This window comes from Nelusetta ayraudi, unplaced genomic scaffold, assembly GCF_046127955.1.
Source record: "Nelusetta ayraudi isolate G7.1 ecotype Tasmania unplaced genomic scaffold, CSIRO-AGI_Nayr_v1 ptg000138l, whole genome shotgun sequence".
Taxonomy (NCBI): domain Eukaryota; kingdom Metazoa; phylum Chordata; class Actinopteri; order Tetraodontiformes; family Monacanthidae; genus Nelusetta; species Nelusetta ayraudi.
This window is the reverse complement of record NW_027466188.1, coordinates 398,874-414,004: the sequence shown is the minus strand read 5'-3', so window position 1 is coordinate 414,004 and position 15,131 is coordinate 398,874. Positions and strand designations below refer to the sequence as shown.

General features: G+C 42.7%; 1 protein-coding gene across 1 annotated transcript in view; it reads right to left on the bottom strand.

The window, feature by feature from the left end:
* The window catches only part of LOC142879632 (NLR family CARD domain-containing protein 3-like), a 32,942-nt gene that overhangs the window by 811 nt on the left and 17,000 nt on the right, over nt 1–15,131 (bottom strand). The window contains exons 4-6 of the mRNA XM_076013008.1: nt 13,138–13,311; nt 12,652–12,825; nt 6,798–6,975 (exon numbers count right to left, since the gene is read on the bottom strand). Coding sequence (XP_075869123.1) covers nt 6,798–6,975; nt 12,652–12,825; nt 13,138–13,311 — 526 coding nt within the window. The remainder of the gene's footprint in view (nt 1–6,797; nt 6,976–12,651; nt 12,826–13,137; nt 13,312–15,131) is intronic.

Genomic DNA, 15,131 nt, shown 5'->3' with positions numbered 1-15,131 from the left:
ATTATTTCAACAGGTCACGCTGGAACCAATGATGGATCATTTGGCTCCCTGCCAAATAAGGACTTGTTTCCTGTTGCACTCAGTAATCAGAGACTTGGATCAAAGGCTGCCCCAACATCCAATGAGGCTTGGGTCTGGAGACCGGGCAGCCAGTCAGAAGAGGACAACACCTGGGAGTGTTTGCATGTTTTCTTTCTGTATAAAAGGACTGGGTCAAGGGACAGAGAGCAGTCAGACTTCATGCCCTGACAATACTTTGGTGTTGCTAGGGTTCTGAACTGGGCCCAGAGCTCTGTATAGTTGTACCCTCAATTGATTTCTTTACTAAAGACATATTTAAATTGGCATTCTTCTCCTGTGACTCTTCATTCAACCAACACGCGGATCAGCAGCACGGCACAAGGAAATCTGATCCAACAATACATAGAGAGAGAGAGAGAGAGAGAGAGAGAGAGAATTTTGTGTATACAACATTAATACAAACAAAGTACCGTAAATACACCAGGGATTGACAGAAAAAAAAAAGATAACCTTAATCAACCGATGTAGTTTGGCCTAATAGAGTTGCTGTATGTGATGTCATTGGCAGTCGCCCACCGGACAGAGGCGACTGCCAATGACGTCACATACGGCAACTCTATTAGGACGGGGTTTGCCCATGTCTGTACTAGAACCACCCAGAACCACCAGGGTGTTTAGCTCTTAGAACCTCCTAGAACCTCCTACAACCATCCAGAACCACCAGGGTGTTTAGCTCTTAGAACACCCTAGAAGCTCCTAGAACCATCCAGAACCACCCAGAACCACCAGGGTGTTTAGCTCTTAGAACCCCCTAGAACAATCCAGAACCACCAGGGTGTTTAGCTCTTAGAACCCCCGAGAACAATCCAGAACCACCAGGGTGTTGAGCGCTTTATTGCAATGACTCTGCAAACACTGAGACACCTGAGTCAAATGATACAAGTGTTGGTGAAGATGCCACATTTCACAGCACATTGAAGCTACTAACATAGATCTACATACACATTAATCTACCTGAACATGCAAACACAAGCAGGTGGAGATTTAAAGATACTGCTCAAGAAAAAAGGTGCATTAAACATTGATGGACTTATATGGGTACGCATACAAATATATATTTATTAGTGCTGGGACTCCATTAAAGAAAATAATCTAATTAATTATGGTCTTTGTAATTGGTCAAACCTCTGACCTTTGACCTCTATCAGTCATGGTTGACCTCCAGTGCTCACGCAGTGCTTCACTGGAAGGCCAAGAACAATCCAAGAGTCCATATGTGGCACTGCAAGGTCCACCAGTGGCTTCTGGGACGTCTCTCCCAGTAACCACAGCAACGTGTAGGGAGAAGCAGTCCGCCAGCCACCAGGCTCCACTGGGGTCAAAGGTCGTGACACGCAGTTCTGTCAGCCACCACTAGATGGAGCTCTCCTCTTCACTCTCCTCCTCATCCTCCCTCAATACCTCTCCCACCTGCAGCAGAAATAAAGTCTCTTGAAAAGTATTTTTCACCTCCAAAATGAAGATGTTATAGAAGTCTGAAGTGAGAGCAGAGCAGTGTGTTGTTGATGTGTGGAACCTTCATGCTGAGATGTTCCAGCCGTGGATGATGAGAGCAGAAGCAGTGGTTGTGTTGCTGCTGCCTTCACTGAGCAGCTGCTCCAAGTCCTGCTTCTTCCACTGAGGATTCAGCTCCACCAGTGGCTTCTGGGACGTCTCTCCCAGTAACCACAGCAGCTTGTAGGGAGAAGCAGTCCGCCAGCCACCAGGCTCCACTGGGGTCAAAGATCGTGACACGCAGTTCTGTCAGCCACCACTAGATGGAGCGCTCCTCTTCACTCTCCTCCTCATCCTCCCTCAATACCTCTCCCACCTGCAGAGAGAAGAAGAGACAGCAGGAGTCAGGACTCACAGTCCTTGAACGCATCATCACACAGACGTTGACTGTTGATGGAGATGATGGAGTGACTGGTGAGAAGAAGCAGACTCTCAGTCACATGTCAAGTGTGGAACATATGAAGGTCATGTGACCATGGAGTGTTGGACTGATACTGAGGCCTGATGAAGATGAACTGATCAATAATTGAGGGGTGAACTGAGAGAAGAAGCAGTTTGGCAGCAGATGTTGGATGAATGAGGAGCAGCTGGACGACACCATCCTCCTCTCACACTGTGACTGGGAACACTGGACCTCTGCTGTGGGATCAACTGGCTTTGGTGCTGGAACCATCATCCACTGCTTCCAAACCAGTACTGACCTCACAGCCGAGTCAAAAGCGCACCACTTGAACATTTTGATCTGGTTACCTAAATGGCAAATTTTCACTATTCTTCTCCAAGAGTTTAGCATTGTGTATAACATCGAGTCATGCGGTATCATCAAAATATTCTTGTAGTTCTTTGTCCATCAACATCGATAAGAGAGGTACACCTTCCACTGAGGAACTCTCTATGTCTTTCCATCCTGCATTGTATTGTGGACAGCATAGATAGATTAATGGTTTCAGTTGAGCTGCAAGATAATATTCCTGTAGGTTGGGAAGACCCAACCCCCCTTTCTCTTTCTTCAACTGCAGTGTTCTGTACCTTATTCTGGCCTTTTTCCCTTGCCAGATATATTGTGATATTAATCTGTCCCATTCTGTAAATTGTTTCTCCGGAATCAAGATAGGTAAGCACTGAAATAGATATAACAAGCGTGGACTGACTCAACTCTGGAGTGTAAATTGAAAAAAGGGATCACATTCCATCTCTGTATGTCTATTTTTAGTCTTGATGTTAGGGGGCCATAGTTGGCATCGAAAGTCCTGGAAAATTCTTTTGTTAGAAAAACCCCCAAATATTTTATGGAATCCGCCTCCCAATTCCATCTATACAAACTCTTAATTTTGTTTGGAGGGACATAATTCAGTGTTAAAACCTGAGTCTTGTTGATCTTAATCTTGTAACCCGACAATGAACCATATTCCGCAATCATCTCCATTAATATGGGTATAGTTTTAGTTGGATTTGTTATAGTTAGTATTAAATCATCAGCGAACAGGGATAGCTTTTGTTCACCAGAGGCCATCGCAACTCCTGTTATGTCAGGCCTCTGCCTTATCCTTTGGCTCAAAGGCTCTATAATGTATCTCTAGTGTGTTTAACTCATCCAATTCTCTTTTCACTTCCTTGATTTTAATATTTGTTACCTCCCAGAAGGTTTTAGAATGCTCCTGTTGGAGTTTCCTTAACTCCTCCTCCAGTTTGTATTGTTTTTGTAATCTCATTTTCTTTTCGTTTGAGGAGATTGCTATTATTTTACCCCTGATCACCGACTTTAACGCGTCCCAGAGTATACTTGGCCCCACCTCTTCATTGTCGTTTTCATCCAAGTATCTTTTAATTTCATCTTTCAAATTATTTTTTAATAATTTTATTTTTCAGCAAGTTTGTGTTAAACCTCCAGAGAGTGAATCTGTTTTTCTTAGTCAGAAAAAAAGACATAAATTGGACTGTGGTCTGAGTTAGGGCTCTGGCCGATTTCACATTTTTCTATCCTATGAATATCATCTTTGAGCATGAAAAAATAATCTATGCGTGAGTATACTTTGTATGGAGGGGAGTAATGCGTGTAATCCCGACGACATGGATTTTTAACTCTCCATACATCCACCAATCCAGTTTCTTCTAACATGTTTCTGATTCTTTTACTGATAGTTTGTTTATTAGATTTTCCATTAGACAAATCCAAATTCGGGTTTAATCTAACATTAAAGTCCCCGGCATATATCAATACCCCTTGACTTTTTGTTACTGTCATTTCAAATATGTGTCTATAGAAGGTCCAGTCACTACCAGGTGGAGCATAAACATTAATAAGAGTTATCAGGACGCCATCAATTTTCCCTGTAGTCAAAACAAATCTGCCTTCCTTGTCTTTATGTTCTGCAATATGTTCATAGTGCAGGGTACTTGATATTAAAGTTGCCACCCCTCTTCGCCTCCCCGAAGCATGGGAAGAAAAATACACATATTTATATCCCATCTTATTCAACTTGGCATGTTCAGAATCGTCTAGGTGGGTTTCCTGCAGAAAAGCTATTTGGACCTTTTCTTTCTTTCTCTAGATAAAATCTTCCATCTTTTTATCGGATTATGCATACCATTTATATTGACTGAAACCACCTTCAGTTGTTTTCTTTCCCTTTAAGTGATGTCTTCCATTTCACCAATCACATTGGAGAGCCCCCTCAAGCCCACTAGAACTAAAAGAACATGAACAGATAAAGCAAGAATATACATACTCACTGCACAATGAAAAAACAAAAAAACAAAAAACAAAACAAAACAAGCTCGGCTTCCAAACAGGGGTCCATAACCTAGACCCTGTTGAGCTTCTTGGTGACAGCCCGGAAGGGAATGTCCTCCCAAATCTATTGGTGAGGGCCCTTCAGGTGGCAGCAGCACAGTTCCGGATGGACCCTGACGAACCTTTTTGTGAAACTATCATCTTTAACTTAGCCTATGTAGAAATTTCTATCTGAGAAGTGTACCTCAAGAGGAAAAACGTGGTATCCTTCAGTTCTCAAGGAGCTGGTGGTGATGTTCTCCTAAATGCCCGGAGCCTCTCTTTGTAGTTGACTTCTCTTGAAGAGCTGGAGGCGCCTTTCTCTCTTCTCCCTCCTGTCCTAGTCCAGGTCAGCCGCTCGATCTGCTCCTTCAGGGAATCAGGTGAACTGATGACTTTCACTTTGTAACCTCTTTTGACCATGTCCTCCGTAGCCTCCTCTATGTTGTCGTAGGTTCTGGGCCCTTCTTCATATCTCACTCGCAATCTCGCCGGAAAAAGGGTCTGGAACGAGACCCCGTTCTCCTTCAGAGCCCTACGAACCTCCGTATACTCTCGTCGTTTTCTGAGAATGGCTGGTGGGTAGTCGTGGTCGAGATTTATTCGCTTTTCACGCCAAAAGAGTCCCTTTTGTTGCCAAGCCTTGCGCAGTACAGACTCTTTCATTTTGAAGCTCGAAAACCTCACAAGTATTGAACGTGGTGATACATTCTTCGGGGGTTGCGGTCCCAGCGCCTGCAGTTGATAGTCTCTGCTGTGGACAAGATCCATCAGTGGCTTCACTGATGAAGCCTTCAGGTTGTTCAACCTCAGGTCCAGGTGTCTGAGGTGGGAGGGGTTGGACTTCAGAGCTGAGAGCAGCCAATCACAACTGACCTCTGACAAACTGCAGTCAATCAACCTGAATAGAGAATAAATGATGGAGAGTTTATAATGATGGAGAGTTTTTCCAGGGTGTCATCACTCTGAAAATCAAAGTGAAATGTCGACTTCAGAATCTGACACTACAGAAAATGTCACCTTGAAATTAAATCCTCAGTCCAAAACTAATGTGTGTTGAAATGATGTTTGGTCACATGACCACTGATGAACAGAATGAAGTTTTCATATTTCTGGATGTCATTTTGATATGAATCAACCTTCAGTTCAATGTTTATTCAACATGTGTGATGAAGTGTGTTTGGTGCTGAAACCATCATCCACTGGTTCCAAACCAGTCCTGACCTCAGAACCTCCAGTTTACAGTCTGGACTCTGCAGAAAACCACTCAGCACCTTCACTCCTGAATCCTGCAGCTGGTTCCAACTCAGGTCCAGGAGTCTGAGGTGGGAGGGGTTGGACTTCAGAGCTGAGAGCAGCCAATCACAGCTGAGCTCTGACAAACTGCACAACTCCAACCTGAATAGAGAATAAATGATGGAGTGAGTGGAGTTTTCATCACTATATGAAATTAAAAATATGAATGTCTATAACACTGTAATGTCCATTAAACCAATCAGAAGCACAACAATAATACTGAAATAATGAATCACCACAATAAAATATTTTATATCAACCTGTTTAGTCATGTGACCACTGATCATCTGTTAACAATGTTGGAATTCATTGATTCATTTTGCCTCAAAGGTTCAGTGTGTAAAATCAGTGCAGATTTATTGCTGAAAGCTTCATATACAACCGTCAATATAGTTTGAAGTCTTTGATTAGTAGAAAATAAAAGTCCTCTGCTTTTCCTGCCATTAGAATGCTTCTTTCTAGAAACAGACAGAAGGTCAAAGGTCGTGGCCATCTTGCACCGCCATATTTGTAGGCGGCTGGTTGGGAAGATCAGTTTGAGAAACAGTTTCATATTGATGGTTGGAGGCTGGAATCCTCTAATAAAGCAAGTGCTGAGAACAAATGGTTATTAAGTGACTGAAATGCAGTGGAATCTTTTCTGCATCTTGCTCATCAATTCTGAACTGACTGAGATGATAGAACCTGCATTGACCCTTGACCTTCTGCTGAGTCCAGCTGGATCTATCTACAGTATCTAAGTGCTCATACAGGTGGCTAATGCTAGCGCTAGCTGAAAATCATGCTAGCACTGGACTGTCTGCTGTGACTATGACTGATTGTGATGCTAATAGATGGTTGTAATATTTGTGTTGATGGAACTTTATCATTATACAGAGAACTAGACACCTTTGCTGTCAACCACATCCTTTATGATGCTGGAAGGCTACCGTAGTTCACTGGCAAGAAGGGGAGAGGGAGCGTCAGCAAGTAAGCACTGCAATCTGATGGCACTAGATGGCAGGATTTTACATACTGGACCTTCAAACCCAGTTTCACTCATTTCAAACACAAACCAGTGACTGCAAATTGAATTTCCAACAGCAGTGAAGTGAAAATCATGACAACAATAACAAGAGTGATAGAAGTTGTAAAGTGAAGAGGGTGAACTGACCTCAGAGTCTCCAAGTTTACAGTCTGGACTCTGCAGAAAACCACTCAGCACCTTCACTCCTGAATCCTGTAGCTGGTTGTTCAACCTCAGGTCCAGGTGTCTGAGGTGGGAGGGGTTGGACTTCAGAGCTGAGAGCAGCCAATCACAGCTGAGCTCTGACAACCTGCACCTCTCCAGCCTGAATGTAGAATAAATGATGGAGAGTTTATAATGATGGAGAGTTTTTCCAGGGTGTCATCACTCTGAAAATCAAAGTGAAATGTCGACTTCAAAATCTGGCACTACAGAATAAAATGGGAGAGGGAGGGTGAGCGAACGAGTGCTGCACTGTGGAGTCCATTACTGGCTCTTGATGATGTTGGTGTCTGGGCCCCCTTGCACCAAAGTAGGATTGCGTCATCCAAGATGAGTCACTAAGCCTTCAGCGTTCAACCAATCCACAACACGTGTGTCCAGGCTTCATGGGTTGCACTAAAAGCCATCCAGGATGAGAAGACACGGATTCATCAAGCCAGGTGAAAGCTATCCTGGATCAGTGCACCATGCACGCGGCTTCCTTCCATAGACCCCGGTTATGGAGCTGGGATTAACGGATTGGCCATCTTTGACCTCCTCATAAGCCTCCATGAGGATTTGCGCCTGGGACGGGGATTCAGACTCTCAAACTTTCTTTTTTTTTGTAATTTATTGTTTATTTGGAGAAGCAAGTGTACAGACATTTCTCTTGCGTACAATATAAAGTCCACATCAAGTGTGGATATGAAAATATAATTGCTAATCCAGTATTTTTTTAACAACAATAACCATAACAGAACGGAACAAGTGAGCAAGTGAGAGGGTTTACTCCTTCAGTTTACAGAAATTACAGCTTTTATATATTCCGTCCATTTTGTCCATATCCTGAAAAAGGAGTCTCTTTGACCTTTAAGACAGAATGACAATTTCTCTAGAATGTAAATATTCTGAACAATATCAATCCATTCATCAATTGTAGGTGCTTCAGTCCTCAACCATTTTCTCGTGATAGTTTTTTTGCTTGCTGCCAGAAGCATTGCCATGAGTTTTTTATCTGACAAATTCCAGTTATCCCATGAGATGTCTCCTAAGTACAGGACTTCACATTTACAAGGAATTTTCTCAACAACAATGTTATTTAAGTGCATGCACAGTTGATCCCAGAATGGTTTGATCACCGGACAACCCCAGAAGATATGGTAATGATTTGCCTTGTCTGTCTTACATTGTCTCCAGCAGGTTGCACTGTTGCTGTGATGTTTTTTCTGGGCAGGGGTTACAAAAAACCAAACAATGTTCTTCCAACAGAATTCCCTCCATGAATTGGAGCTTGAGGTCTTCCATTGAAATTTGTGAATCTTTTCCCAGCTTTCAACTGAAATAATTAAATTTCCTTCTTTTTGCCATTTATTCCTTATGTAGTCTGTGTCAACTTGTTTGAACAGCTGAATACCATTGTATAACTTGGAGACAACTTTAGTACAGGAACCTGATTTCAACAATGACAAAAGCACTTCTAAGAATCCTGGTCCAGCTGTTTCCCAAATTTCTTGTAGATTATGATTATAGTAAGACCTAACCTGCAGATATCTGAAGAAGTCATCCTTCTCCAACCCATTTGACCTTTGAAGTTCTTCAAAACTCTGAAACACCCCCCTCTTGATAAATGTATAATAGGTGGTTAATCCTTTTGAGATCCATCCCTTGAATCTCCCGTCATTCTTGTTTGGTTTAAAAGCCGAGTCAAAAGCGCACCACTTGAACATTTTGATCTGGTTACCTAAATGGCAAATTTTCACTATTCTTCTCCAAGAGTTTAGCATTGTGTATAACATCGAGTCATGCGGTATCATCAAAATATTCTTGTAGTTCTTTGTCCATCAACATCGATAAGAGAGGTACACCTTCCACTGAGGAACTCTCTATGTCTTTCCATCCTGCATTGTATTGTGGACAGCATAGATAGATTAATGGTTTCAGTTGAGCTGCAAGATAATATTCCTGTAGGTTGGGAAGACCCAACCCCCCTTTCTCTTTCTTCAACTGCAGTGTTCTGTACCTTATTCTGGCCTTTTTCCCTTGCCAGATATATTGTGATATTAATCTGTCCCATTCTGTAAATTGTTTCTCCGGAATCAAGATAGGTAAGCACTGAAATAGATATAACAAGCGTGGACTGACTCAACTCTGGAGTGTAAATTGAAAAAAGGGATCACATTCCATCTCTGTATGTCTATTTTTAGTCTTGATGTTAGGGGGCCATAGTTGGCATCGAAAGTCCTGGAAAATTCTTTTGTTAGAAAAACCCCCAAATATTTTATGGAATCCGCCTCCCAATTCCATCTATACAAACTCTTAATTTTGTTTGGAGGGACATAATTCAGTGTTAAAACCTGAGTCTTGTTGATCTTAATCTTGTAACCCGACAATGAACCATATTCCGCAATCATCTCCATTAATATGGGTATAGTTTTAGTTGGATTTGTTATAGTTAGTATTAAATCATCAGCGAACAGGGATAGCTTTTGTTCACCAGAGGCCATCGCAACTCCTGTTATGTCAGGCCTCTGCCTTATCCTTTGGCTCAAAGGCTCTATAATGTATCTCTAGTGTGTTTAACTCATCCAATTCTCTTTTCACTTCCTTGATTTTAATATTTGTTACCTCCCAGAAGGTTTTAGAATGCTCCTGTTGGAGTTTCCTTAACTCCTCCTCCAGTTTGTATTGTTTTTGTAATCTCATTTTCTTTTCGTTTGAGGAGATTGCTATTATTTTACCCCTGATCACCGACTTTAACGCGTCCCAGAGTATACTTGGCCCCACCTCTTCATTGTCGTTTTCATCCAAGTATCTTTTAATTTCATCTTTCAAATTATTTTTTAATAATTTTATTTTTCAGCAAGTTTGTGTTAAACCTCCAGAGAGTGAATCTGTTTTTCTTAGTCAGAAAAAAAGACATAAATTGGACTGTGGTCTGAGTTAGGGCTCTGGCCGATTTCACATTTTTCTATCCTATGAATATCATCTTTGAGCATGAAAAAATAATCTATGCGTGAGTATACTTTGTATGGAGGGGAGTAATGCGTGTAATCCCGACGACATGGATTTTTAACTCTCCATACATCCACCAATCCAGTTTCTTCTAACATGTTTCTGATTCTTTTACTGATAGTTTGTTTATTAGATTTTCCATTAGACAAATCCAAATTCGGGTTTAATCTAACATTAAAGTCCCCGGCATATATCAATACCCCTTGACTTTTTGTTACTGTCATTTCAAATATGTGTCTATAGAAGGTCCAGTCACTACCAGGTGGAGCATAAACATTAATAAGAGTTATCAGGACGCCATCAATTTTCCCTGTAGTCAAAACAAATCTGCCTTCCTTGTCTTTATGTTCTGCAATATGTTCATAGTGCAGGGTACTTGATATTAAAGTTGCCACCCCTCTTCGCCTCCCCGAAGCATGGGAAGAAAAATACACATATTTATATCCCATCTTATTCAACTTGGCATGTTCAGAATCGTCTAGGTGGGTTTCCTGCAGAAAAGCTATTTGGACCTTTTCTTTCTTTCTCTAGATAAAATCTTCCATCTTTTTATCGGATTATGCATACCATTTATATTGAATGAAACCACCTTCAGTTGTTTTCTTTCCATTTAAGTGATGTCTTCCATTTCACCAATCACATTGGAGAGCCCCCTCAAGCCCACTAGAACTAAAAGAACATGAACAGATAAAGCAAGAATATACATACTCACTGCACAATGAAAAAACAAAAAAACAAAAAACAAAACAAAACAAGCTCGGCTTCCAAACAGGGGTCCATAACCTAGACCCTGTTGAGCTTCTTGGTGACAGCCCGGAAGGGAATGTCCTCCCAAATCTATTGGTGAGGGCCCTTCAGGTGGCAGCAGCACAGTTCCGGATGGACCCTGACGAACCTTTTTGTGAAACTATCATCTTTAACTTAGCCTATGTAGAAATTTCTATCTGAGAAGTGTACCTCAAGAGGAAAAACGTGGTATCCTTCAGTTCTCAAGGAGCTGGTGGTGATGTTCTCCTAAATGCCCGGAGCCTCTCTTTGTAGTTGACTTCTCTTGAAGAGCTGGAGGCGCCTTTCTCTCTTCTCCCTCCTGTCCTAGTCCAGGTCAGCCGCTCGATCTGCTCCTTCAGGGAATCAGGTGAACTGATGACTTTCACTTTGTAACCTCTTTTGACCATGTCCTCCGTAGCCTCCTCTATGTTGTCGTAGGTTCTGGGCCCTTCTTCATATCTCACTCGCAATCTCGCCGGAAAAAGGGTCTGGAACGAGACCCCGTTCTCCTTCAGAGCCCTACGAACCTCCGTATACTCTCGTCGTTTTCTGAGAATGGCTGGTGGGTAGTCGTGGTCGAGATTTATTCGCTTTTCACGCCAAAAGAGTCCCTTTTGTTGCCAAGCCTTGCGCAGTACAGACTCTTTCATTTTGAAGCTCGAAAACCTCACAAGTATTGAACGTGGTGATACATTCTTCGGGGGTTGCGGTCCCAGCGCCCGATGTGCTCTTTTTATCCGCACGTCTGCCGCGTTCTCGACCAGACCGAGCCCCTCTTTCAGTAAGGTCTCCACAAATGTAGTCATCGACTCCGAGTCCTTCTCGGACCCCTCCGGAACACCGTAGATCCTGACATTTTCCCGACGAGATCGACTGTCCAGGTCCGTTAGCTTTTCTTCCAGCTTCACGTGTAACTTTAGCAGCCCGGTTAACACTTCCTCCGTGTTTAGAGTCCTCTCTTCATTTTTCTCCACCCGCTCCTCCACTTCGCTGATTCTTGCATTCGTTTTATTAATTTCCTCCTTGATAGACTTCAGTTGTTTGCTGTTTTCCTGACGGAAACCTCTCAGTTCTTCTAGTAACACTTCTAAGCTAGCCATCTCGTCCTTGCTTCTTCGTTAGCCCGTGGCTTCACGGAGTTAGCTGTAACTACTTCCTTTCTCTTGCCGATTGTTATATAGAAGCAGGGGCTTCGTTTGTCGTCTTACCCCCTCTGTACGTTTACCGTGGTATGTGGAAATGATATTACTCAACTGGATGGGGGTAGGTCTGTGATTTCTTCGGTTCTTTCGGGAGCCATTCTATCGAGCTGCCATCTCCATGAGTCTCCAGACTCTCGAACTTTCAAAGCTTGCGAGCTTGGAAGCCCAGACTCCCAGGTCATAGTCATCCGCACCAAGCATTCAGCCAAAGGGATCTTCCCTTGGCCAAGCAGCCAGGGCGCATGATCAATTGGAGGCATAGTGACAGGACCGTCCACTGTCACAAAAACAAGCTCATGTTACTCTTTGATGTGTCTTCATCTTTCTATGGGATGTGTATTTTTATATAGGATGCATGGCAAAGTAGAAGTCATCTTAGAAATGATCCAATGATTGCAATATGATCTCAACTCATTTCTTTATCATGATTGAAATGAAATGATTCCAAAGCTTGAAATAATGACAGTGGCTGGAGGTGAATGTGATAACAATGTGCAGTGTTGAGTGGAAGAAGCACTGCCTTCCACTGGTGGTGACTGTTGACTGAGACAAGGATGAAATAGATCCTGGAACTCAGCCTGGTCTGGAGCAGCTCACTCCACACAATAAATCTCCACGGTAACTTCTAGCAGAACATATCTCACTTCCACCTATCCCACTGTTGTGCAACCACATCAAACATCAATTGATCCAGGATAACCAAGATATCCTGGCTTAATCCCTCATCCTAGTTTCCTGCAACAGGCCCCAGTCAAGTGAAAATCATGACAACAATAACAAGAGTGATAGAAGTTGTAGAGTGAAGAGGGTGAACTGACCTCAGAGTCTCCAGTTTACAGTCTGGACTCTGCAGAAAACCACTCAGCACCTTCACTCCTGAATCCTGCAGCTGGTTGAGACTCAGGTCCAGGTGTCTGAGGTGGGAGGGGTTGGACTTCAGAGCTGAGAGCAGCCAATCACAGCTGAGCTCTGACAACCTGCAGCTCTCCAACCTGAATGTAGAATAAATGATGGAGAGTTTTTCCAGGGTGTCATCACTCTGAACATCAAAGTGAAATGTGGACTTCAGAATCTGACACGACAGAAACAGAGAGGGAGGGAGAGAGGGTGAGTGAGTGAGCGCTGCAATCTGAAATCTGACCACTAGATTGCAGTATTTTACACACTGGACCTTTAAACCCAGTTTCACTCATTTCAAACACAAACCAGTGACTTCAAATTGAATTTCCAACAGCAGTGAAGTGAAAATCATGACAACAATAACAAGAGTGATAGAAGTTGTAGAGTGAAGAGGGTGAACTGACCTCAGAGTCTCCAGTTTACAGTCTGGACTCTGCAGAAAACCACTCAGCTCCTTCACTCCTGAATCCTGGAGCTGGTTCTGACTCAGGTCCAGGAGTCTGAGGTGGGAGGGGTTGGACTTCAGAGCTGAGAGCAGCCAATCACAGCTGAGCTCTGACAAACTGCACCTCTCCAACCTGAATAAAGAATGAATATTTGATTCCTTCCATGGTGCAAATGTCATATTCAGAGTCATTCCTCCCTGTTGATGATCCAGATGTGCGGCTGTTGGGATCACTGAGTCATTCCCTCAAAGGAGTCATTGTGCCAGTGTGTTGTCAACACAATAACAACAGCAGTGTGTCAGTCAGTGTGCAGCCAATCAGCAGTGAAGATGGAAAATAATCAGTGAGTCCTTTGTGTGCTTGTGGCTGTTTTCAGTCATCAGAGTCTTGTTACATGTCAAACACATTCAAAGGACAAGATGAAGAAATACTGCTGCACTATTAATCTGCCTTCACAGGATCTTCTGCTCAGTCATGTGACCTTCATCACCAATCAACAACTTCCATTGAGCTCTCAAGTGACTGGAGACATTTTCCACACTTTCTTCCACCATCCAAAGTCTTTTCTGGCTGCAGATTGTTGACATGAAAATATCAACAACATCCACTTTGTCTAGATGAGTCTTTAATATCTGCTTCAAAGTCTTCACACTGAGCAGCGTTACACACCAGTTGTCATCTGCTGACACACACTGTCCACCAGTAGAAAGCAGGAACTGACCTGAGAACTTCCAGTCTGCAGTTTGGACTCTGCACAGCACAGAGCAGCTTCACTCCAGGATCCTTCAGGATTGTCCAGCTCAGGTCCAGCATTGTGAGGTGGGAGGGGCTGGACTGCAGAGCTGAAGACACCACTGCACAGTGAAGATCTGAGAGTTGAACACTGAATGAAGGAGAGCAGAATGAGAAGTTGCTGCTTCCATCATCATCATCATCATCATCATCATCATCATTACCATCATCATAATCTTCATCACCATCATCTTCATCATCATCATCATCATCACCACCACCACCATCATCATCTTCATCATTATCACCATCATCATCTTCATCACCATCATCATCTTCATCACCATCATCATCATCACCACCATCATCATCACCACCTCCATCATCCTCATCATCGTCATCATCATCATCATCATCATTACCATCATCATAATCTTCATCACATCATCTTCATCATCATCACCACCACCACCATCATCATCTTCATCATTATCACCATCATCATCTTCATCACCATCATCATCATCACCACCATCATCATCACCACCTCCATCATCCTCATCATCGTCATCATCATCATCATCATCATCATCATCATCATCAACATCATCATCACCTCCATCATCATCATCATTATCATCATCATCAACATCATCATCACCACCATCACCATCATCTTCATCATGAATGATTGAAGAGTTGATTTTGGTTGACAGTGTAAATTCAATCAATCTTGTGCAATCAACTGACAACAATGAAAAAGAAGCTTCCCAAACAAATGTGCACATTATAAAGACTCACAACAACAAAAACATAACAACTGTGTGAAGGAAAAAGCAGCAGGCTGAAGCCCAAGCTGATTCTTGCCTGTCCTATACAGTCCATAAGATTAGCTGGAATAATTAGTCAGACAAAATCAAAAAGGAAAAAAAGAGAAGTGCAACTCAACAAAATATGCTTGACATTATTCTTCATCATTGACTCACAATTCAACACACATACACACACACACACACACACACACACACACACACACACACACACACAGACACACACACACACACACACAGTGTTTACATACCTTACTAAACGTATCACAGCCTTCCTGCAGTTCCTCACAGCTGGAATCAGTCTCAATCTTCCCTCCCAGGTTGTGTTGTACTTGCTGGGGTCCAACTCCTCCATAACCTCCTCTGACATCTGCAGCATGTAGGCCAGAG